Here is a 26,822-nt window from a genome sequence, read left to right as displayed (position 1 = left end):
GAGCCAATGATGATAAGGTAATAAAAAGAATTATAGTAGCAACCAATTTTTATTGACCACTTACTATGTACTAAGCCATTTACTAAGTGTTATGCAGGGATAGTTCACCTGATCCTCACAAAAACCTTGAAGGTAGGTATTATTATTATTACCATTTCAAAGAAGAGGTTTAACTCAGAGAGGGCAAATAACTTGCCCAAGTTTACACAGGATATAGCAGAGCTAAGGTTTCACTGCCCAGGCCACATGGGTTTTTCCCTACACCGGACCCCAAGGCTCACTGATGCTTTGTACATGATATAACCCATTATGTTATGACATAGCCCATTCCAGTCTTCAGATAGCTATTTGTGGCCATATATCTATTATGAATGAAATCGCTATTCTTTTGAAGGATCTCTGCCATAATAATACCATCCATTATAAGAAATGCATTTTCCCCCTCAAAAATAGAGTATTTTAGAATAGCAGTTCCTAAACTGTGGGATCCTGTGTTAAGAGGCTGAAGAGAAGCACTGTAAAACCATCTTCTGTGGTCAAATACATTTAGGAAATGCAGCATAAGACATGCCCCTTGGGAGATTCACAACGGACATATTAAAGGCACAGAAGTCCTCTTGTCAAGAATCGGTTGAACTTTGTCCAACTCCATTCTTTCCACCTGTCTCCCATTCCTGCCTCAGTTTGGGGAATGCTGACCCAGAAGTCTCACGTCTTTTGTACATGCTGATGCTGACCCACCACTTTCAGTATCACATACCCTGAGATCTCTTCTGTCAATGCAAGGGTCTTGACTTTCTCATGTTACACACATAGTACGTGCTCAATAAAAATATCTATTGGCTTGATTAATTGATGTACTCACCCTCTCTTGATTTACGACCAAAAGGCAAGCATTTGCAAAGCAGCTGGCTGGCTTCCTTGGTGAGCTGTACAAGTATAGCACTGGTGAGCTAATTGGGTTCCCCTGAGGGCTAAGGGCAGGGTGCTCTTAAGCTCCAGTACTGTTATCACTGCAGGGACAATCAAAGTGCCAGCGATGACACACCACGGTTCTCAGACTTGATCATGTGTCAGAATGACCTGCAGGGCTTGTTAAAACACAGATTGCTGGGCTCCTCCTCCAGAGTTGTTGACCCAATAAGTCTGGGTGGGGCCTGAGAACATGCATTTCTAACAAGCTCCCAGGTGACACCAATGATGCTGGTCACAGGGCCACACTCTGGCAAACACTGTGCTGAGCTAACACTCTGCCCTGAAAGAGCAGTATGCAGAGACCAAAGCAGACTACAGTACATGGTTTTCTATATTCTTAATGCAGAGAAGGCATTAAAAATAAGACCCCAAGGCTGTTTCCAACTAGAAATGTGTTCCTAGCTAAGGAAGCATCTGCTTTCCAGACTGACTAAAAAGGTTTAAAAAGCAGTACTTGAACTCTAATATGATTTTAATTTACCCAATTTAGGATCTGGATCAACCAATAAGATTCCTCCAAATTATATACACAGGGAGGGAGACAAACAATCCCAGATCTAACCCAAAGGGAGAAAAACGGCCTTTCAGAGTTCCTTCCAAGTCCACTTACAGGCATAATAGTGCTGAAAACCATGCAAAATCTTAAGCCTATTTCCTTCCCTAAAGACACTACCAAAAACTGGAGATTTAAAATGCCTAACACCTACTTACACATATAAAATGCAGCTAAATCCAGAATGAAATTCGTTCGTTCATATGTTTAATTAAACCCCAAGGCTTCAGCATCTATTCCATGTCATGGCAAATGGGGGGAACTGTTTAAGATTATTTGGTAAGATTAATTAGTTTACAGAAGAAAATGCAGACCCTTTATATGATTTTAGCTCATAAAGGAGAGAAGAAAACAATCTGTGTGAAGGAAAACATTGTTCCATTTGTGACTTCCACTCTGCTGGAAAACGGGGATGCTGGCTGAGCACTGGAATGATGTCCAGTCCCCGCCTCCTCCCATACCCCCTCTGCTGACAGGCTGGAGAGATCCAAGCCCACGGACAGCCCTGGTGCTTAGGAAAGAAATCCTGCTGGGTCATGAAGTGTGAGGCCTGCCTCGATCGATTTTTCTGTGGAAAAAAGAAGAACCGCTAATAACCAAACACATTTATCCAATAAAAATCGGATGGGTCACCAGGCAGGAATCTCCACCCTCAACCGAGGGAAGCCAGCTGGGCTCCTGACTGGCCCAGAATATCTTGGCTGGGGAATGGGAAAAGCTGACAGGAGGCCTCTCAGGAAACAAGAATGTGGGTCATGTCAGTGACGAATCTCTGAAAATGTCAAGGGAAGCTGGCCTGGTACTTGGAAGAGCTGTGGCCATGGTGGCCCCAGGAGCCTGAGACGTAAGAGGGAAGGTTCTGGGCTTGTCCAAGAGACAACCACGACCAAGCAGGCTGGAGCCACCGTGGGGGTGGTGAGGAGTAATAAGAAAAGGCAAATGACTCCTTGTGAAAATCATTATGCTTTTGAGCTATTTTTCAAGGTGGGGAATGCCACCGAATTTTCAGGCAAAACTGTCTGAAGAGACCTTTTCTGCTTGGAGGTAGGTGAGAAACAGTATCCTCAATCTAACAGGAAAGATCCTCTTCCCACAGCAAACTGACTCAACCACAGAGGAAAATGTCCTCTTTCAAATCCCTGCATCCCAAAGAATGACAAAATAAAGATCACTGGAGCAAAATCATAGCTGCCTGTTTGGGTGTAACTCTTTTGGCATAAAATAGCACTTAGATGGTAAAATTACTTTAAAAAATATGCCATTAGTTATAAGCTGTCTAATGCCTCTTATTCCTTTAGTGATTCATTTGGTCCCAATAAATAACAGCTAGGCATGCAGCTTATCAGGTACCCCATGGGATGTGGAGGTTCTCACATGTCTCAGGAACAGGCTTGCCTACCCCAGCTAGTCTAGGTCTAAGGTGGGGCAGCACCTGACTCTACAGTAGAAGTCCCCTCCTTTTCACTGATACTCAAAGACTGACCTGACAGAGAGCTCCAGGCTACCAAGATAGGAAGCCTGTGCGGAGAGATGAGCAGAACAGCCTGGGACATCTCTCTGCACCCAAAAAATACACACCAGGGTTGACGGAATAGAGGGAGAGAAAAGATGGTGTGGAACAGGGCCTCTGAGTCATTACCGGTAACTGCCATTCACAGTGCTGTACATGTAAATGATATGACAAAAGGTGATCTCATTTAACTGTCACAACACATTTTTGTGGAGGGTATGATGACCCATTTTACAGATGAAGAAACGGAGGCACAAAGTCCTAAAGTAACTTGCCTCCTTCCCCTCCAAATCTGTACCTCCTTCATTCTATGTTGGTTTTCTCCACAGAACTTCTCAACATTTGATATTTGAGATACTGATGTTACCTTCCTAGAATATAAAATCAATGAGAACAGAAACTCTAATCTTTCTATCACTCTATCTTCAGCACTCAGAATAACACCTGGCCCACAGTCAGTGTTCAACAATATTTGTTGAGTGAATTTTGACTGAATAAGCAAAACAGAAGTAAAATTTTAGAGATCTCTCTCCAGGCAAGCTTTCCCCAGGTTTCAGATGAGAGCCGCTGAATCAAATGCAGCAGGAGCCAACAGGGCTTCAGAGAAACAACTCTGCCTGGAAGCAGGCCTTGTTTATCCTCTGAATTCCAGGCACTGTTCTCTTGCCGCCTCTCACTGGCCACTAAAACCAGAGAGGATGGTTGACTCTGGCAGAATTTGAAGGCGTCTGGCATGCACACATCTTTTAGGTAACCAGAAATAACTTGGAAATGCATGTGTGTGTGTGTTAAGTGGAAAGGACGAGGAAAATTAGCTTTATTGATGGGGCTACTGGGCAGTGAGTTATTTTTTAGGGGTGGGGACCACTTAGGCAGAGAGAACTCCAAGGCTGGGTTCCTCCATTGCTGGAATCATCCCCTGCTCTCCTGGCCTTCTTTCAATCCTAACAAGCCCCTCCATCCCTACCCCAGCGGTTTGAAAAAAGCATTCCCCTAGTCGGTTTTAATTTGGGGGAATTACTGCAGTATCTTAAGTCCCTAGTGGGATGTTCCCTGACTTCGTTCTCAGCATTTGTTTACTTCCTCCTTAAAAATCACTATCTCCCAGAAAAGCGGTGGCAAGAGGCCATCTCTGTTGGTCACTGGGAGAGGAGAGAGTGACTTATTTCTGCAGTCCTTTGTAAGCACCCAGTGAATGACCTCTGTTCTTAGAGACAGGTCAGCCCCACTCCTTCCACCACCGGGAGCGGGCACTGGGCACGTTCAGGGGCATGTTCAGGGCCAAGGAAGAGCACCAGCCAGTCGATGTTGGTGCCAGGATTAAAACCTAGGGCTTCCTGCTTTCCATGCCTCAGCCATCAGCTATGGGTTTTGTTTTGTTTCTGAACTTCTTAGAATCTCATTTATGAGTCATTTTCTTTCAAAGAAGATTCTGAAAATGGAAAGGCTAATCTCCACGTGCCACTATGCTACAGTGAGAGTCTTCCATACCTGACCCAGGCAGCCCAGTGCCATCCCAAGGAAGTTGCCCATGACTCTGACTTGTGTTAACTATTGCTGAAAAAACTGGCCTAAATTCAGTGGCTTAAAACAACCACAATGTATTATTTTTCATGAATCTGTGGGGGTAATTGGGCAGCTTTTCTGTTGGTCTTTCCTGGACTCACTCATGTGGCTGCATTAGCTGACTGGTGGCCTGGGCACTGGGCTTGGCTGGGACAGCGGGCTTCCTCTCTCTAACAGTGCTTCATCCTCAAGGAGGCTAGGCTGTACTTTTTACGCGGTGGCTGGGTTCCAAGAGGAGATGGGAGGCTGCAAGGCCTTGCGGCCTGGGCTTGGAAGTCATATAATGATCAAATCAAGTCAGAGGGTAAAGGCCGGCCTAGATTCAAGGACTCCACCTCTTAATGGGAGGGGTTGCAAAGATTCTTTGGCCGTATTTAATTTATCACAGGCCTTGGAGACAGAAAAGAGTGAAGTGGGCTCGTAAGAAGAGAGTGACTAAAGAGTATCATCTGTTACCAAGCAACATATGAATTTAGTGTGGCCAAATCTTTTAACTTTTCAGAAGAAGCTGGAAATCTAGATTTTAAAAAAATTACTAATAGACTACTTTTTAGAGCAGTTTTAGGTTTACAGAAAAATTGCTCAAAATAACTTAGAGTTTTCATATAACTCTCCCCTTTCCCTAAGTTTCCCCTATTATTAACACCTTTCATTAGTGTGGTACGTTTATTGCCACTGATGAACCAATACTGATACATTATTATTATTGCTATTATTATTAACTATTAACTAAAGTCCACAGTTTACATTAGGATTCACTCTTTCTTTTCTATGAGTTTTATGGGTTTTGACAAATGCATAATGTCTTGTATTATGCATTTAGTAATATCTACTATTAGGATATCATACAGAAGAGTATCACTGTCCTAAAAATGCTCTGTGTCCTTCCTGCCCAGTAATCTTTCTACTGATTCTATAGTTTTGCCTTTTCCAGAATGTCATATAGTTGGTATCATACCATACTGTAGTCTTTTCAGAGTGGCTTTTTTCTCTTAGCAGTATGCGTTTATTGTTCATCCATGTCTTTTCATGACTTGATAGCTCATTTCCTTATATCACCAAATAATATTCCATTGTCTGGACGTGCCACAGTTTGATTATCCATTCACTTGCTGAAGAACAACTTGGTTGCTTCCAACTTTTGGCAATTATGAATAAAGCTGCTATGTACATTTGTGGGCAGGATTTCGTGGGCCTAAGCTTTCAACTCATTTGTATAAACACCTAAGAGTGTGATCACTTGATCGTTTGTTTGTTTGTTTGTTTGTTTGTTTGTTTTTGCGGTACGCAGGCCTCTCACTGTTGTGGCCTCTCCCGTTGCGGAGCACAGGCTCCGGACGCGCAGGCTCAGCAGCCATGGCTCACGGGCCCAGCCGCTCCGCGGCATGTGGCATCCACCCAGACCGGGGCACGAACCCGTGTCCCCTGCATTGGCAGGCGGACTCCCAACCACTGCGCCACCAGGGAAGCCCCTTTGCTCAGCTTTTAACCGGGTGGTTGTTTACTTACTGTTGAATTTTAAGAGTTCTTTATATATTTAGTATACTGGTCCTTTGTCAGATACGTGTTTTGCAAATACTTTCTCCTAGTCTGTGGCTTGGCTTTTCATTCTCTTAATAATGTTGTTCCCAGAGCAGAAGCTTTTAGCCTAAATGAAGTCCAACTTACCAATTTTTTATTTCATGGATTATGCTTTTGGTGTTGTCCTTAAACAGTCATTGCCAAACCCAAAGACACCTAGATTTTCTCCTATGTTGTCTTCTAGAAATTTTATAGTTTTGCATTTTACATTTAGGTCTATGGTCCATCTTGAGTTAATTTTTGTGAATGCTGTAAGGTCCTGTCTAAATTCATTATTTTGTGTGTGTGTGTGTGTGTGTGTGTGTGTGTGTCTAGTGCTTCCAGCATGAAATCTGGACTTTTGTGTGAAGTGACCTGATCTTAATGGTTGGTTCAACCTTTTTTTGTTTGTTTGTCTGGTGGTTGTGGTGGGGGAAGAATTAAGTTCCCCCTCCCCCAACACACACGTCTGTAGACTGTTTTTCTCCATCCTGGATTATCTCTGCCTCTCTCATCCCCTTACCTGAAATGCTCTTCATCCACCCATATCATCTTACCTGGTGCCCACCTCACATTTCATCTACACCACTTTTCCCGACACTGACTGGTTTGTGTACCTAACAGATACCCAGTTAAGAGTTGTTGAACTCTAAATGCACTTATGAGCTCTAAGCCCCATTTAGCACTGCCATTTACCACCATCTTTCCTCCTCAGCCAGAGTGTAAACTCCCGGGGAGGCCAGGAATCCTCTTTTTCTCCTTTACCCCAGGTAGCTCAGCAGAGGTCTGAGCATAAACCAGGTCAGCAATATTTGCTGATCATTTTAGATGAGCTAAACTTTGGTCTCGGCTCACCAAGTGTCCTTTGATCTTTAGGAGAGACAGCTACCTCAAGAGGTCCAGCTGAGGACCTGCCAAAGATAGGATCCCTGCAGCCTTGCCCTGGCAAGCCTGAAATGGTGGCATCTCTGATTCTGATGCCTGATTTAGCATTATGTCCACATAAGCAAGAGGATCCTCATCTCCTTGGAGAATTAGAAATGATTTACAAAGGAGACAGCAAAATGTGGCCTCCAAAGTACCAAGGGATGCTGAGTCACAAACAAGTTTCTTTCATTATGATTGTTATGTGGTCAGAAGGATCATTCCAGTCATTATGAAAACAATGAAAAACAAATGAATGAAATAAAAAGAACGGACAGTTTTCTGGTGACTGGTTTCCCCATGTTGTGCCTAATTTACAGTCAAGGTAACGGTAATCCCCCACCCCTCGACTCGGTCTTGTGTTTTCATCTGCGTCATTAAGTGTCCCCATTCAAGGAGCTCTGTGCACCTCCAAGTGAACAATGACGGAAGGAATGAAAGGGTCCAGGACCGAGGCTGAGACCCAAGTGGTCTCGGCTGGTTGCAACTGAGTCCAAGCACCATGGCAGAGGGTGCCTCAGAATTCACTGACTCAGGGAAGTATTGTGGCTTCCATTTGCCGGGATGACCTCTCATCCATCTGTCGGTGGTCCAATCCCAGGCCAGGCCAATCCCAGGCAGAAAAAATCTGGCAGGCACAAACTGGGCAACAACATCTCCTGGCCCTGGGTTTCAGAAATGGGTGGAGAACCAGCTGCAGAGTGTGTAGGGCTGCTGGCATGGCCCTCATCAGGTCCGTGGCAAACGCTGGTGTCAGCACTGCTTCCACCTCAAGAGCAGCCCTCCTGGAGCTCAAGACTTCCAGGTATCAGTTAGCTATTCACTCGGCTTGGAAGACAACAGTCTTGCGAGAAACACACCCACATTCCTACCTCCCATCCTCCACCAGAGGCAAACAAGTGGACTGTTCCTGGCCTCATCCTCCCTTCCTTGGGAAAGCCCCCCCAAACATACACCAGGTAGGGATGTGTCTGGTGGATGGCGTGAAGCAGGCAAAGTGACCCCCAGTGTTTCATGTAAAACAAATCACATCTAGATAACTGAAAAAAAAAAAAAAAATCCCAAGCCCCCTCCTCCATGACCTGTTTAAAAGACCTAACCCCCCATTTCCACATAGCTGCCAAAGCAGCCTCTTTGGACACACCGTACTCAGTGGTGACTTGGGGGGCTCCCAGCCCCCAGCAGCTGAAAACAAAGATTAAAGACCACTAGTTCATGCCGCCGGCTAAAATCAGGGAGTGTTAAGCAACCTGGGCTAGAAATTCAACCTTGCTCATTCTGAGCAACAAATAACTTCAGCAACTGCAAGGAAAACGGCTCTAGGAGTACCCGAGAGAGCCATCCATCAAGGAAGGGAGGCTCCACAGGCAAGTCTGGCCATGGAGAACCAGAAAGGACTCACTGCCCACAAGCTGAACAAGTTAAATTATTTTGAGCATTTGAGGCTAGTTCTTGGTAAAAAAAAAAACAATGCATCATCTACCTGATAACAGGTAATTACATTTTTTGAATATCAAGGTAGGACTTAAAGCTGCCAACAATTAAAAAGACCTGATTTTCTCAATGTACAATTCCATCTTACACTGTTGCTGCATTTTCTAAGTGCCTCATATCCATTTTAGAGTCATTTTTCCTTCCAAACCTTAATATCCCTTAGTCCCTTCTAAGGCAAAAATTGTTAGACCCATTTTGCAGATCTGTAACTATGTTAGCAAGATAGAATGGCGGAGCGTGATCATGCAACCACAGCAAGGAGAGGGGCAGGAAAAGGTTCTGACATCCTGGGGCCTCACCAAGAGAAACAACTGTCCTGAAGGCAATTTGCGGCTGAACCTCAAACTATTTTCACCAGAGAAAAGCAAAGTCAACTCTGTTCTTCCTGAGTCTTATACAACTGTGGCTGGAGAGTCCAGCTGTTTTGTCATGCCCTCATATTCTTTATGCAAAGGCTCTAGTGGAGAAGATTTATGGGGTGGTCTGAAGAAGCAGGCTAAGTAATGTGGGATGTAACCACAAAAGAGAACTTTCTGGCCCAAGCAGAGTAGATCTAGTTTCCATGGAGGGTTGGACAACCAGCCTCAAAACTGCCTGTCTCAGCTGTAGGGTGCTCAACACCCAAGAATGAAGCAACAGAGGTTCTTCTCCTTTAGAGAATTTGCTCTGTGATCACGGTCATGCTAAGGTTTGAGGAGTTGAAGACTCAAAGAGCACCTGGGAGCTATTTTCTCTGGAAGTGGACACAGAGATAGCACAGAACATACTCAACACAGTCAGGGAGAAGGGAAACTGTGACAACACAAATGAGTGAAGCAGACTTAGCTACAAATCTACTGAGCTACTACAGTGCCCGGATGTTTGTAAAACTAAAAGAAATTGCTTTTCATGCCCAGCAGCCAGCACAGGCAATGAGTCATCACCAAAGCCATCTCAGCAGGATGGTAAATCAAACATCACCAAGGCCAAGAAGCAGTATGTTAAGAATAATGATTCCCCTTTGAGATGATGATGCTTAAAAAATCCAAAACAAACTTAGCCAAGCTTCCAAGTCGAGGGAGAAGGTTTAAATCAGGTTCATGGGACAATACTCAAAGTCAGATGGGGCCAGACAGCACATTCTGGGCAGAATGGCTGACCAAGGGCGCCCTGTGGCCAGCAGCCAGACGTCATACTTACAGTGAGTTGGGCCGGGTGGGTTTGAGCACATCCAGGTCTGGGTCACTGGAGTTCATGTTGGGCTGTAAGCTGCTGCTAGAATTAAGGATGCTGTTTGCGTTTGATGAGACGACAGATTCCAAGCTGGAGTCGATGAGGCTGTTTCTCTGTTCCTCTGGGGGAAGGAAAAGCCACAAACTCCATATTAATATTATTCCATAGGGAGAGTCTGCTCCTACCTATACAAAAGTTTACAAATAAAGAGATTAGATGGAGCTCTCTGGTGCCAATGAAGCTACGAAAAGGACACAGGAAAGGATAAGAATTACAAGTGGGAAAGGAAGAACCCAAGAGTAACAGGTGACTTGAAACTTTAGAGCAAAACTCCGTCCTCCGCCTGACAGGACACATCTCCCTTGACAGACAGGACACATCTCCCCTTTCATATGACCAGTCTTTTCCTAAGAGTGGCCCCACCACTGCACCATGAATTGTGTCTTCTTTGGACTGGCAGATGGTCAGAACAGAGAGAGCCTTCAAAGCCCCCTTGAAATCAATCATATCCTCTTGGTTTGGTTACATTCACCCTTTATTCTAAAACTCCTGCCCCCAGCATGGTCTCACTTGCCTAAGCCATGTCCTACCTTTGACCCTATAGTACCATGCCATAAAATATCTACTCTTTGGACATCCACTTCCTTATGGCTCTGCAGTCTAAACCCCTGACCACTCCCCAGATAGACTCTTCTGGGTTGCTTCTAGCTCCAAGTATTTGATGTGGAGCTTCCAGTTAGTTCTTTGATCAATAGATCTGTAAGGACTACAGAGTAGTCTGCATATACAAAACTGAGTCCGTGTTCCAAGCCGTCACATTAGTGCTTGGAGAATATTACCAAGTCAGAAAGGAGAAAACCTGAGTTCCTACCCCTGACTGGCTGTATGGAGTCAGGGAATATTCCTTGACTCTCTGTCTCTTGGTTAATGCAGCTATAAAATGGGGAGCATGAGAAAGGCCTTACACAGCTCGGGGAGCTGTCATGAGGATCAAGTGGGATCACATGCAAGAATGCGTTTTGTAAACTTCAGAACCTTGCTCAAAGAAAAGAACTTTCTGTTTCTTCACATCTTTAAAAACTTGGAACCATGCACTGAAGAAAACACTTTGGGGATGATTTAGCCAAATGGCATGGGCACTGCTGCTGCAGCGAAACATTAGAGACATACAATGTCATTCTTGTTCCACATTCCTTACAGATACACCATGTTGGAATCAACTGATGTTTTGGGCAATAAGTTTCTGTATCAAGAAATGTCATGTCTGGGTTAATCCTCACTGGACCTTTCTGAAATGAGCCAGAGGTATACCATATCTCTAAGAAGAAGACTAGGCTCGCTGATATGGTAGTTTAGAGGTCAACAAGTGAACTCAGCTCTCTTAAGGCAATAAAAGGGGTGAGGTCATGATAAAAAATACTCTTCCCTTGCACTACTCATGTATGTAAAAATATGCTTATGAAATGATGTTAGAGTAATCTTCACATTAGGTACACACATACAGAAACACACAAACACACATGTATACACCAATACCACCTAGTATCTTGGCAAATTCTCAATGCCATGTTTGAAGCCCTACAGAACACTTAAAAACCCCGTGAGGCTTATGGGAGATTCCTGAACTCTAATTAGATTTTGAAAAAAGTAGATTATTGATTCCTGAGGTTTAGAACTATTCATATTTCAAAAGCTTGAGTTCCAAAGAGAAACAACAAAGAAAGAGAAATCAAAAGAGTTACACTGAGCCAAGATGTAGGAGGACTAACAGGGCCTGCAAATGGGTACTTGCTACCAGGAAAAAAAAACAACTCTAAATTACATAATTAGAGGATCACTGAGGGAATCAACATGCCATTTATCAGTATGAATCAGTATAAGTAAAATTTTCCTTTGCACAAAATACTCATTATCAAGACTCCTGAAAAAGTGTGAGGAGCCCAAGACTACCTTCATTCCAAGGGGAGTAAAGATGACACTTCTTTGGGGCTCAGTGGAGACGTATTCTGCTTCATATGGGAGGAGAGATGAAGAAGAGTTTTATTAACTCTGGTTTGAGGCCAAGTTTGCAGGACATAATAATCTGAATTCATAGGAAATAGGAGAGTATAACTAAAGCTCATATTTCTCTGTGATTACATTTACTTGTCCATGAGAGGGTTATAATTCTATGAATTAAAAATAATGTCATACTAAAAGAATATTAGCTTTTCTAAAATATTATCAGGACTTTTTTTTTTCTGCCTTACTATGCATTAGAAAAACAGAGTATCTGAAATGAAACCTTCTTCGATTTTCATTTTTTCAATAAATATTTATTGAGCTCCTCCTGGGTACCAAACCCTGCCCCCAGACAGCAGACTCTGACACTAATTCGTTGGTATTTTAATCAGATGTATACTAGAGTATTGATTAACTTGCACATATTCACTTGTTCATATGTCTACCTTTCTCAGTAGACTATAAGCAACCTAAGATTGGGCATGTGACAGACAACACTTTGAAATCACAATTTAAAAAAAGGTTATATAAAGATGCTTTGCTTTATAAAATATTTTATCAGAATCCTAATGCTCATAAAAAGATCTGATTCTAAAAAATGGACTTAGGTAAAAGTTTTAAGAACATATCTCCCGTTACAGTATTATAGACTGGGTCTCTCCATGAGCTAATGAGGAAGGCTGTAGCATGTGGAACATGATATTTGTTTGTTTCTTTTCTTTTCTTGTTTACTTTTTAAAAATTTTATATTGGGGTATAGTTGATTTACAATGTTGTATTAGTTTCGGGTGCACAGCAAAGTGAGTCAGTTATACATATACCTATATCTATTCTTTTTCAGATTCTTCTCCCATGTAGGTTATTACAGAATATTAAGTAGAGTTCCCTGTGCTATACAGTGGGCCCCTGTCAATTATCTATTTTATGTATAGTAGTGTGTGTTAATCCCAAACTCCCGTAAACCCACAACAGAACGAGGATATGGGTGGATAATGAGGACTCGACTCTCCCTGGACTGGCAAAGTCAATAGAATAAAACAGATGGCTACACCCAAACTGAGCCTGAGGATTTCTGGTATTCATTTACTGGAGGACACAGAATTTAAATTCTTTTTTAAAAAAATAAATTCTTTTTGAGATTATATTTTGACTTATATTTAGATATCTAGGACCTGTCACATATGGTGTAACCTACAACAAAACAACAACAAAAACAAAATATCAGGGAAAGGAGTTTTTTGTCCAAAGAGAAAATGCCAAAAAATTAATCATAATATTTCATAGTTTTGCAGACAAGATAGCCAAATATACATCCTAAGATGCACACTCTTTACTGATCTCCCTCAATGGGCCATATGATAAGGAAATCTGGAAACCTGGCACTCTCTGACTACAAGATCACTACAGTTTTCTTTGACAGGAGACCTCACATAATGAGACTGAGAGCTTCTAAGCAGACAGATGTCTAAGCTGAAATGCTGACGATCCTTCCTGATGGTGAGCAGGAAGGTGATTATTCCAGAGAAGGAGTGGGGAGTAAAATCAATAGCAAATCAAATGTTTAGTGGTTAAGGCAAACTATACTACAACAAATTCTAAAGCATCTGCAATCAATTAAGAAATAAAGAGAAAATGATTCAGTAATGTCACTCAAAACAGGAGGACTTTTGTCAGGTGGGCAAATGAATACTTGCTCCTGACAGAAAAATAGAATGAGAACAGGCAGCCGAAAAGATTTTTTTTTTTTTTTAATGAACCAAATCATTCAAATACAGAGCTGGACTTCTCTGAGTCACTGATGATTCAAACCAGCTCTGGCATCTGCATCAGAAGGTATAAGAAGGACCGATGGCAATTACATTGCTGAGGAAAAAAAAATTACGAGCTAGTGGGCTGAAAAAGGAAAACAACAACCAGCTATGAGTCAAATCGACAAGATCAAATGGCCAAAACAGAAAGAATGCCCCCAATGCAAGAGTCTTCTGGAACTGGTTGAAAGCAGTGAGAATGCTTGCTTTCCTCAGGCATGTTTGTCCACAAGAATCTCTCCTCATATTAGTCACAGAAAACAAGAGCCCAGAAACAAAGAAATGATAAAATAAAAGCCCAAACAATTATAAACATGCATGGGTAACATGTTGGATGTTTTCATGAACATGTGCTCTCCAAGGAGTGACAAACTGGATGTGGACTTGGTCCTTAAAAACACACACTACTGAAGGGCAGGGCCACGTGTGCCCTCACAGACTACATCAAGCATCCATGACGATGACTGGTGAGTTAGTGTCAGCTCATACATTCCTGGTGCCCAGGCCATGCACAGTAGAGATTAAAGGTCCACAACAGTCATGGCATACATAATAAGCATAAATAAGGCAACACAAACCATCAGAATGTATTCTGTTAGCACACAGGAGGCAGTTTTGTGTGATTGAATTTTTCAGGTGCTTCGGGCAGGGACCACTAATGTCCTTGAAACCAAAGTACTAGTTACAGTGGGCAGAGTCTGTGTTTTTTGTACAAATCAGGAGCGGAAAAACATGAGTATGCAACCAAATCACTGCAACTAAAAAAAGCAACCACAGAATAATTTTGGTGATATTGTACTTGTTCTGAGGGTTGCCATGGAAATCTGGGAGCTAAGCTCCTTCACTTTCCATATTTACCAAGTGATTCCCGCTCGCTCTGATGACAAGCGTGCCACATACAAGACGCAGGGTCTCTTGATCACAGAACTCAGAGGCGAGGCCAGGAATGCACATGCAGAGCCCAGCCAAATCCGCCTGGCTCAGCAGGCCTGAACACGTCTGGCCCACTGAATACTCAGAGCTGGAGGGTAAATAGGAAACACAGACCTTCGTCGCCACTTTGAGGGAGGTTTCTCACCACGCACAGAAGTCTGTCATCATAGAGGCTGATATCTCAGCTTTCCATGAGGTCTCAGACTAGCTGTCAGAAAGAGGGAAGGCGACTGATCTTTAACAGCAGCTCCTGACGCCTCACAGAGCCCAAAGGAGGGAACTCACTCTCCACATGATCAAACAGGAAGAAAAGGGAATCACAAGACAGATGGAGATTCTGCAGAGACCCAGGGCGTTACACCAAAAATATTAAAAGCAAAACGTTTTGCAAAAGCAAAACGCCCAGAGGCTTTCCCGGGCTATGGTGGAGCGAGAGGTGTGCTTTCTCCTGCTTGTTAAAGTTTTGCAATGAAGCCTGTAATGTATCATCTTGACAAGACAATGATAATAGCATAGCAGCTTAATGAATTTTGCAATAAAAAATGAGTGCACAGCAATTTCTGCGTTTACCATCTCTGGGAAACACCCAAGTACACAGGAAGCTTGGAATCAGACTTTCTAAAGCAATTTTTCTCCTCTGTAGCTTTTGCTCCTGATAAGAGTGGCGTGCCAAGCCCTACTAAAATCTGAGCTGGTCTGATTTCATGCTGACCCAGCCTCAGTCCCTACGATAAAAATAATCTTAAGAAGTAGTTTGGGCAGCATATTTGAAAATAGGTTGGGCAATGTTTTAAAAAATAATCTTAAAATGTAGTCGGGGCAATGATGGACTAAACAGGGAGGTGATAAGTGAAAAATGTGGTCAATGTTGTCTGGACCCTAGATGCAGGACATGATATCACAACTTCTGGCAGGTTGTCTTCAGCAAAACCACCACTGATTTTGGTCCCCTGTGGACTGACTGACATTCTCTCCCCGTGGTGCCCATAATAACCCTCTGCTTTGCAAAGGGAAAGAATGTCAATGAAAATGGAGTGCACGAGAGAATGGGGAAGTCATTGTGGCTGGCCCAGGACGGAAGGGATTCACAGGGATGAGACATGGAGGTACAGTGGGGAGCCTCTCCTGAAACAGCATTTCAAAAACCACGGCGTAGGAACGCACCTCTAATTAACGGCTGGACAGGGAACTGAATGGTCACAGTTAAGCAGACACTCTGCTACTCACAACATAGCCCTCTTTCTTCCCTGAGAACTTACTTTTCAGGAGGGACACTCTCCCTTTAGTCTATGGTTCCCCGGTATCTGAGGAAGCCCACATACAGACTGCTTACACCACTGCTCATGAGAAAGAAGAAAATGATATATTTACTTATTTTTATGCCATGACTCATTGCAAAATGGGTTTGAGATAGTAAATGAAGTGTATGGTTGGAGAGTTTTGTTTTTATCATGTAAAAATTAGGCAATACATAATAACTATGCATTCCTCTCCAACTGAAAAGTACAGAATAGCATACAAATATCCTAGATATATTCTGGTGTGTAGAAGGCCAGTTGTTTTTCTATATGTAGAAACAGACACATATTTTTTCTTTTAACAAGGTGGGATTACATAATGCCTAATGCTACAATACGTGTTTCACATAGTGATAATGCCAGAGATGAGAGGCTGGAATATGCTCTTTTTTATTTAATGATCTACCTTGAACTTTTTTCCTGCCATGAGCTTTCCACGGCATCATTTTTTAAGGGCCACATCAACTATGCGGTTCTCACTCACACATGGCAACCATACATAATTAAGATAAGAACCACATTACACCTTACAGTCTGTGTGACAACAGGAATCCCTGTGGATAAACATGTCATCTGCCAAAACAAACAGGTGTGTCCAGAGCGCCCAGGATCTGCAGAGGCAACCTGAGAAAAGACACATGCTGCAGCTTTGATGGCTCCGAGAGAGGTATTATATAAAGCTCTGAACAGTATGGATTCCCAGTTATTTTTCAGCAAGGAAGACACACATGTTAAGTACATGAGCTGAATTCTCAACCTCTCCCTGGGCCTGTCTGGGAGAGGGTCCAGGATGAATTAACTGAACTAAAAGAATTAATCAGAGCGATAATCCCAGCTGCCAGTTAACAAGATCCATGTAAAATAAAGCCCAAGAATCCATTCCCACCCCACCAAGGCTGTACAACTCATCCCAGGCTGCTGAAGTACTGGCACTCCAGCATCAAATGGACTCCCTCTGGGGCCAGGGAGACTTTGCATTACCCTCACATATGGGCCTCTCCTTTGGACTCTGCAGGCTCCAGAGGGGGAATATTTTCTTAGTCAAACATAAAGTAAGACTATAGCCTGATGATAATCATCGTAATCTGAGCTAACATTTATTAGGTGCTGAGTATGTTCTAGGCCCACTGTCAAGTACTTTACATGCACTGGCTCACTTAATCACGGTAATTTCCCTCCAAGGAAGCTAGTATTAGTGATTGATTTTACAGATGAACAAATGGAGGTTCAGAAATGAAAAGTAATGGACTCTAGGTCTCAGAGCTGGTAGGTGATAGAGATGGCATTGAAAAAAAGCATTGGAACTACAGAGCCTCTGCTTCCAACCACCATCAGGCTGCCCCAAACCCCAACAGAGAGTCTAAGAGACACTCCGCTAATGACAGAAGACAAGCAACCTTGACCATCCCTCCCTCCCCCAAGCCAGTGTTTCTCTAACTTTAGCTGGCATCAGCATCACCAGGCTGCTTTTAAAATTACAGAGGCCTGGGGCTTCCCTGGTGGCGCAGTGGTTGAGAGTCCGCCTGCCAATGCAGGAGACGCGGGTTCGTGCCCGGTCCGGGAAGATCCCACATGCCGCGGAGCGGCTAGGCCCGTGAGCCATGGCCGCTGAGCCTGCGCGTCCGGAGCCTGTGCTCCGCAACGGGAGAGGCCACAACAGTGAGAGGCCCGCGTACCGCAAAAAAAAAAAAAAAAAAAAAATTACAGAGGCCTGAGCTCCAGGCATGACCTGATTCAGAATGTACTGGGGAGGAGACCAGGCATCTGTATCTTTCAACAAGCTCCTTACATGATTCTAATGCACACCCAAGTCTAAGAACCACACTTCCCAGAAACATATTTTAACACCTTGGGACAGGTATACTTTGGAGATATTTTGGGTTTGGTTCCAGACCACTGCAATAAAGCAAATATTGCAACAAGGCAAGTCACATGAATTTTTGGGTTTCCCAGTGCGTATAAAAGTTCACCCTACACTGTTGTCTATTTAAAGTATGTGATGGCACTATGTCTAAAACAACAATATACACACTTTAATTACAAAAAACTTTATTGACAAAAAAAGCTAACCATCACCTGACATCGCAGTGTTGCCACAAACCTTCAATTTGAGGAAAGCGCAGTATCTGTGAAGTGCAATAAAGCAAAGTGCAATAAAAAGAGGTATTTCTGTGTTAAGTATTAAAAATTCAGGACAAAATAAGTGATAAGTGTCACCTTGCAACCTTTTGGAAGAAATCTTAAGAAGTACAAGACCTGGGTGCTAGGTTCCCTCTAATCCTCTGGCTCTACCTTCTGCAGTTGCCTGGAAGAAGTATAGCTTTCACCTAGACATACCAGTCCAATCTCTGCTGCATGATGTATCTGCGTGTTAACTTGAAGATTAAACAGTAATCTCCTTTGCTACCATTCATCTGGCAGCACAGTTGAAAAACCTCCTTCCATCTGTTCTAAAGTGATCACAAACGAGATGACTGCCTCGGCCCAGCATATTAAGTGACTGTTGAATGCACACTGCTCGCCGCAGAGCTGGGGTGACGTGGTGGGGGGGGGGGTCGTCGTGTGGCTGCTGCTTGCCACCACGCGTATTGAGGAACCCATTCAATATGGTTCAGCTGCCTCCGTGGCAACGCTGGACTCTGGGACAGATGGTTTTTATTGCTTCCTTAACTCAGTCTAGCAAGGTTTTCACTTCAGCAGCTCAAGAACTGACAACATGGCATGGGGAAGGGGCATGACTTGGGTACAAATCCCTTCTCTGCCGTTCGCTAGCTGTGTGACTGCTTAACCCTTCGAGCCCTGGTTTACTTGTTTGTAAAATGTGGATGATGAGAACCTACCTCATGGGGTGATTACCAATTATAAGGATGAGATGAGATAACACTGGGAAAAGGAAAAAGCCACCTGGAGACGACTCCACTATCACTCTCAGATTAAAGTGGACGAGTCGTACAGAGGTGCCTGGGAACACAACTGGTCTACCCACACAGAATGAAAAACTCCTTCTGGAAAATAAAACACATATCAGTGAGCATCAACTAACATGCCAGATACTTCCATGACAATCTGAGGCCAGAGTGTTGGCACAGATTCACTTCTAAGAGATAAGAATGGGCTCCAACTTCTGCACAGGGCAGGGGCACTGCAGCGAGGTGAAGGGCAAACGTGTGCTGGTGGGAAGCACCCAAGGGAACTACTCTGGGAGTTCTGGGCTCATCAAGCATGTCAACTAGGGGCTGAAGAGAGGGCTGACCCATGGATCACAGAACAAATATTAAACTGCAAGTATGCCAATGAGGAAAAACATAAGTGAACTCAAAAGAGAGTAGGTACAGAGACATAATAGGAAATGAGGTTCTGACAGTATCATATGAAGTCTGAAGGTAGAAGAGAGGTACATGGAGATATTGTGTAGGTGTACGTGTTTGTGTGTGTGTGTGTGTGTTCTCATAGGTGCGATCCCTGTAACAACGTATCTACTCTGTGGCAAAAATCTGAAGAAAGGTAAGGTCATGTGAAACCTGGAGAGGGGTCACAACGAACCCAGAGTGCACAACGTGAAATCGACAGATGAATGGCGAGTGTTCACAGTGATATAAACAGCTAAGGGACAACATCTGAACCCAGTTCCAGTTGAGCAGACAAAGGAATCTTGAGTTTGTGTGTTTAGGTTAAGAAGGAGGATCTGAGCCAGTCAGAAATTTAGAGCAAGCTCTGTGGACTCCAAACTGTAGTACGTATTCCACAGGTGGACACACAACAATTCTAAGGTCAAATGTGGATGAACATTTTTTAGTTGAACAGTTTCATATTTATTTTCATGTATATTAGAGAGTAATACAGTAAGATAATAAAATTCACGTTGTAGAAATTTTACTGAGTAGGACGAGGCCGTGTAAAGAAGTGAGCTGCTTTCAAATTGATTTATATAAATATATTAAACAAACAACAGTGCAAAAGTTATGTGGTTGTAGCCCAAAGAGTGAATGAAGGCCTATGTAAATGATTCAAGTTTGGGAAGTACAGAGCTAGGTATGGAAAGAGGCCTTAATCTGAAAAACATCACTGTATGGAAATACAGCATTTTTTTCCCCCCACAAATTACCTGCAGAGTCTTCCCCAGCATTTTAACTCCAAAGAGTAAACTCAGTGAAGTGCTTTGATAGTCGTCTATTTTTGTCCATAGACCAGACAAAGGGGAGGGTTCGTGTGTGGAAACAGTACACTGTGACCTGCTCATCTAACAGTGGTGAGTGGCTGCACTGCAACCTAGGAGGGGCGAGAGCTGGCAGAACCTTCCAGCTCCTGCTCCTATGGTGCCTTTCCAGGCCAGCCTGGACATTACTCTAATTTCCCAGGAAAATAAGGGTTTCTAAAATCAACTCTAAAAAGTATATGTATACACGCACCCCTATGTGCTTTTCAATGAAAATGTTTCTCCAGAGAAAGGGAGGAAAGTTGAGCACCCCACAAATATCCGCACACATGGAGATTCCAGCCCCGTTTCCAGGGAGCGTCTCCTCATGTTCAGAGAGAAGATGTAGTGCTTCACTATCTTCCCGTCTCCCATCCTCCTGTCCCCTGTGTGCAGACAGGGACGGCTTGATCTGCAGCTTAGGCACGTCTGCTTTCACACATCCTTAACTTTCACCTGCTGCCTCGTGTGATAAAATTAATCTTGGGCAAGGATCTAATTGATTTTCTCCTAATCACCATCTTCTTTCTTACATGCTCCCAGAATATGCTTTAAGACCTGATCCAGAGCTGCCTCTGTTTCCATCTAACCATAAACTCGGCACTATTTCAAGCTTAGAGGAATTTACCAATATCGTCTGATCTGTCCTGATCTGCACTGTACATTGCTTAGTACAAAACCTTAGGTGACCATGGCTGTCGTGGAAACATGAGAAGCATCTCACCCCACAGCTCGATGCTGTGTTTGTGGCAGATGTGGGTGAGGCCAGGCCTGTTCCAAGTGTTCTCTGTTACAGACCACAGCAAGAACGACCCCAGCCAGATACTTAAGGGGAACACAGGCTATTGTTCGATGGGTCAAAGCCCTAAAACTGTGCATATCTGCTGTCCCAGAAATTCTTCCAGGAATTGATCATAAGGAAATAATCATGAATATGAACAGATTTAGCTATGAGGATGATTATAGTGGCTTTACTCATAAAAGCAACATATCTGAAACAACCTCAGTGGTTGCACCAATGTGCAGCCATATTATGGGATATGACAACCTCTTTAAAAACAGTGATCCTCCGGGGGTGGGGAAGATTCGTGTTCAGGAGTAATGATAAGGAAGGCCATTACTTCTGAATGACAAAGGGATAAAAAACATTTTCTGTAACAAAGAGAGAGATGCCAATCCAGATATGGGGTCTCTTTCCTCTTCAAAGCAATGTGGGTCATTTTTCTGAATTGCGCCTTTACTGTAACTCATAGAGAATATTATATATATATAATATATACAATAAATATCATATTTATATAAACATATAAAAATAAACATATAAATACATAAAAAATATAATAAGTATATAATAATAGTACCACCGCCACACCTCCCAGCATTTACTGAGAACCATTTGAAGTGCTTTATTCCTCACAACAAGCCTATAAGGAAACTGTTATCCCTGTTTTCCAGAAGAGGAGACTGAGGCCATGCAATGGCAGATAACTGGCCCACGTCACACAGCCAGAGAGCAGCCGAGGAGGACTCTCACCCAGGTGCCTGGTGCCCATGAGTGCTTTCAACCACCGTGTTCTCCTGGCTCCCTGAATGCACACATCTGAGAGCAGTTATCCTGCCGACTTACCATTACCTATTCACTTGTCTACTTCCTTTATTCAAATGTGAGCTCCTTACAGACGAGGTCACGTTTTTATACTCCTTGGTGTCTGCATGTGATTAAACAGGAACTAATAATAGTAGCAGCAGCTCTCAGTCGACGGCAGTGCCATGTCTAGGCCTGTGCCAGCTGCCTAGCTGTATAAGTTCATTGAATCCACACCACTTCCCTATGAGGTAGGCCCTATTATCCCTATTTTACAGACAAGTAAACTGAGGCTGAGAGAAGGCAGGAGACTTGCCTGAATGCTGTCGCCGGCACAGGGACCCAGGGCTGCCTGCCTTCGGGCACAGCTGGGACCCTCGACTCCCACCCTCCACCACTGGACTCCCTCATTACAAAGGCTGAAACCAGACTGGAGATTTGAGGGCCCAGTAACCCAATTGCTGCAAAGAACTCAGAAATCCAGAGGTGAAAACAAGATTCGATACAGTTGTGGTGAGAACACTCTGCTACCTGGAACAAAGAGGGCAATGCTCTCCTATTAATCCGTGAATTAATTCCACACATTTACTAAGCATCCACTGTGTGTCAGGCCCAGGAGAGGTGGAGGGGAAGGACGAGCAAGCCAAACAAGGTCCCTGTGCAGAGAGAGCCCCATTCCAGTGGGGCGTGTGACTCGCACGAATAAGCACTGAGTTACAACCCGAGAAAAGGAAGGGAAACTGGTTCTAGGGGAGCCACTAACAAAAGACAGGCCGAAGGAGTGACGCCTGAGCTTAGATCTGATCATGCAGCTGGAGGAAAAGGGGCTCAGCTGTCTGCCCACAGGGGACAGAAAGAGGATCCTGGGCAGCGTGGCCCTCCCTTTCATCCTCAGCACCCCTGCTTCCTGTCCTGTTGAGGTTACTCAGCCACGGAACCCGGCAGGGTACAATGGCCGATACAGTGTCCTCAAGGACACAAAAGGCAGCAACGCACACAGAGGCTGGAGGTGAGCACCCCGGGCAGCTGGGAGGAGGCCTGGATGTCCCCTGGGGACCATGTTGGCCCTGAGTAGTGGCACTCACGTTTCTCTGTTGACTGCATGGTGTGGAAGAGCGTCAGGGGCCTCTCGCTGCAGGATGGGGGCTTGGAGTCACTGCTCTTCTTCCGAGACAGGTGCAGCTGGGCATTGGTGAGGGGTGCGTCAGGCACCGTGTTAAATATCTGCAAAATAGTTTCATAAAAAGGTTACACGCTACTGTGAACTGGGGAGATAGCTCAGGTCCAGACAAGTATGACGGAAAAGCTTGATGGAGTCTAAGAATCAGCAAGAAAAAGACTGAAAAAGACCACCAGGATTTGCTCAGGACTCTATTTTAAACATCTCTAGGAATTGGCACGAAACATCCTCCTTTGGAAGCGCATCCCAAGGTTTGGGAACCATTCACTTCCACTTCTCACCCCTTCTGCTATCATTTCCACAGATCTGCTTTTTGCTTGTTCTCTCTCCGAAGCCAATGGAAAGCTGCTGTGCTAAATATAAGCCATTGTCTGCGAAGAGGGCTTAAAGTTTTTTGACCACCTTTGTCCAGAACGGATGAACTAAAACTACTTTACTTTTCCTCATTGGTTCTGTTTCCCAGTTCTTAACAACTGCTTCACAACTTTCTGAGGCTGTGAAACATGCATTTAAATAACATCCCCCAAAAGAAGCCCAGAACAGGGCAGCATCTTCTAGTCCTCAATCATCCCCAGATGGAGCACCTAGTTCAGCAGCTTTGTGTTATCTTTGATGCTGAGCATTCTTTTTCTTATTTAAAAAAGGGAAAGAAGGTTGTTTCCCCCAAATCTTGATGATAGAAGTAACATACAGTATGTAACATACATACTACAAACAGTTTGGAAAATGTAGAAAAGCATCAAGAAGGAAATAGAAAAATTATCCCAATTCCACTATTTAGAGGTAACCACTGTTAGCATTTGAGTTTTATTTTCATATGAGGTTTTTTCTTTTAAGCTTTCATTGCAAAAAAAAAAAAAAAGTCCATGGTAAAAACTGAGAAGCAAATGACAGATAAAAATCATGACAATGCTCATCTTTTTTTTCCTACAGATCCAAGTACAACAGAATTATTATAACAGCTACCACTTACATGGCGCTTACCATGATTACAGTCACTGCCATGCAAGGTCGGCTCCCTAGGGACCAGTCGCTGCATGTATTTTCATGTAGCTCACTCAGTTCTGAGTGACCTTGAACTTCAAGTACTGTCCTCACCATTTATAATGAAGGACTGAGGCAGAGAGGTTAAGCTGCCACAATTATAGATACACTTACAGATGATAACGTAGAAACCTATGTCCCTAGATTTTCTCAATTCCTTTTAAAATGCATATAATAACAACAACACTAATTCATTCAATCTAGAAAGATCTTTTCAGCATCTCCTTTATACCAGGCACACTGGGTACAACAGTGCTTGAGGCCAACACGTCTCCTGTGGTTAGAGAATTTGCATCTAGTAGCTGTGATTTACTGAGTATCTACCACGTCAAGTGCTTTGTATGAGTTATCTCATTTAATGTTAAAACACACTTCTCCATAATTGGAATTCTATTCTTTATACAGTTTTGTATCCTATACGTTTTCTCTAACATTATATTGTAACATTTCTCCCTTCATGAAGAAAATCTTCACACCTGATTCTTCCTGGTTGCATAACACACCCACTGTATTAAGATATCAATATTTATTGATCCACTCATTATCATCTCTTACTCTCTGGAGCTGGCCTCCTTCTGGATTTTCTCTTTCCCAACAATCACGAGTAATGAGAGCACAGTGGTGGCACCTCCACTCCCCTCACCTATGGGTGGCCCTAGACACATCAGAGTCTTTCTCATAGCTTTCCCTCCTTTGTGCACGCATTTAAAAGCAGAACTCAGAAACTGAGATATAGGAAGCAAAGTCATAAGAATGATAAGAATTTCAGCCAAAACAGCTGCTCTCCATGAGTTGGCAGGTCCTTGGGCTCCAATGATGCCAGCCAGCTGGTTCAGTCAGTCTTGCTCCCAAACACAGCTGTCTGAAAACAGCATTATCATACTTTCCCTAGGGGACTGAACTTTCAACAAAATAAATTGAATCACTACATAGCTGAGTTCAACTGGGGAGAGGAGGTAAGGAGAGAAGGGGACCTAAAACAAAAACAACAAAAACCTTCTGGCTGGGCTTCCCAGATGGCGTAGTGGTTGAGAGTTCGCCTGCCGATACAGGGGATACGGGTTCGTGCCCCAGTCCGGGAAGATCCCACATGCCGCGGAGCGGCTGGGCCCGTAAGCCATGGCCGCTGAGCCCGCACATCCGGAGCCTGTGCTCCGCAATGGGAGAGGCCACAACAGTGAGAGGCCCGCGTACTGCAAAAAAAAAAAAAAAAAAAAAAAAATCCTTCTGGCTTCCAGAGGAGTTGGAACCGCTAAAAATCAGTACCAGTGTTACACATGTCGCCAGGCTCCTTCTGAGCATCTTCAAGGGAAGAAAAGAGAAATTATGGTTGTTGTTGAGCTCAAGGACCACTAAGCTTCTCAGAAGCTCTCTCCCCCTTTGTTCTGTCCTCCAGCAATGCTGAGCCAGGGCTGCTCCTAAGTGACACCCCATGCACCATTACCACTGGCACTTGCTCTTATATAGGAGTGTTTGCCCCTGCCAGCCACTGTGCAAGGTACTTTACATGGCTTATCTCTAAGTCAAAGGTACTAAGCAGGATGAACATTCCACAGGAGGAGATTTCCTAATGCCACACGGCTTAACAAGAGAGGGGCTGGGATGGGACCCTAGGGCTGCAGTTTCTAACATCTCCACTCCCCACCTCTGCAGCAGTCCTCAGCATTCAGCTCATCTTCTCTGGCTAATCTACACTACAGAAGCTGGTGCCCAAACCCACAAGTACAGATTTCAACAAATAATGATATCCCTTAGCACCCTTCTGCCTCTGGCCTTAAGTACAGCATGTTCGGCAATCTGAGCTAAAAAAAAACATCTAAAAATGAATTCAGACACACATAGGTCCCCACCTCCTTATGTCTGGCCTCCAAATTTTGTCTCTCTTTTCCTTTTTTTTTTTTTCATTTCTATTCTCTTATTTTTTAATACTTTTTATTGGAATATAGTTTCTTTACAATGTTGTGTTAGTTTGTCTCCTTTCCTAAAGAGCTACTGAGAATGAGATCCTCACTCAACCACAATGTGAAGAAAGATAATGCATATGCATTTTCATTTCAACTGTCACCAGAAATGTGAGCATTTCTTCTTTCCTAAAAACTGTAGTAGATGCTGGAGAAACAAAGAAGAGTGAGTCGTGAGGAAGGACCATGGATTTAGACAGATGCGTGGAAAACTGCTTCCAAAACAGTGTTTATACCTAGGCAAAACGGGAGGAGACACGGGAACACATGAGAATTACATTCTGCTCATTGGCTGTTTTCTCTAAAAGGAAAGCTACTGGAGCATACTAGAATCAGTTCTAGGAGATGGAGATTTTCACCATGGGCCAGAGCTATAGTCCTGAAGGCCAGCTCTCTGGGTCTCAGTGTGAGCCAGGCCCAGGCTTTTGAAGAACTCCGAAGGGCTATTCTTGAGATCAAATGCACTAATGTGCAAGTGGGGCCTGCTGTGAAATGTGGAGTGCCAGACAAGGGACTATCACCACTATTATTATACATGGTCTTCCCAGGCACAAGGGCACCTCTACAAATCAGACCAAGTCAGAACAGAAGACACAGACTTTCACTAAGGAGTCTGAGCAATCATTCCCCAAATTACTTTTGTTCCTTTAACTCTGAAACTTGAATACATGCAAGTTGTTAAAAGGCTGCTCACTGCCTGGCCACCTTCTCAGCCAGGCCAAAAGATGTGTCTGTGAAAAAAGCTTGAGTTGAATTCTGATGAGAATCCGAATGATTCACAGTTTTGCTGGTTGTTCCAATCCTATTTGGTTTGGAAGGGATGACTTCAAGAGAATCTCATGAAGTTTCCTTCATTCTGTTAAGAAGAATCAGTGTACAAATGCCTCTGCTGAACGATGGAAGCATGAGCTCATGTAATCTCTGAGCAATGGATTTATGGAGCTCTACCATGTGGCTGGAATAATCTCATTTCACAGACACTTTCCAACTTAACACAAAAGGGGGGGATTTATTCTGTGCCCC

General features: G+C 43.6%; 1 protein-coding gene across 3 annotated transcripts in view; it reads right to left on the bottom strand.

Moving 5' to 3' along the window:
* Positions 1-26,822, bottom strand: part of ARHGAP26 (Rho GTPase activating protein 26) — a 483,661-nt gene that overhangs the window by 65,158 nt on the left and 391,681 nt on the right. For all 3 annotated transcript variants that reach the window (XR_014015710.1, XM_081232450.1, XM_081232451.1), the window contains exons 19-20: positions 22,700-22,838; positions 9,762-9,915 (exon numbers count right to left, since the gene is read on the bottom strand). Coding sequence is in view for 2 of the 3 variants with exons in the window: in XM_081232450.1 (XP_081088576.1) it covers positions 9,762-9,915; positions 22,700-22,838 (293 nt within the window). In the remaining variant the exon portion in view is untranslated. The remainder of the gene's footprint in view (positions 1-9,761; positions 9,916-22,699; positions 22,839-26,822) is intronic.

The sequence above is a fragment of the Mesoplodon bidens genome (assembly GCF_964165515.1).
Source record: "Mesoplodon bidens genome assembly, chromosome: 4".
In the NCBI taxonomy this organism is placed as follows: domain Eukaryota; kingdom Metazoa; phylum Chordata; class Mammalia; order Artiodactyla; family Ziphiidae; genus Mesoplodon; species Mesoplodon bidens.
Note: the sequence above shows the minus strand (reverse complement) of the source record. Positions and strands in the feature narration are given on the sequence as shown.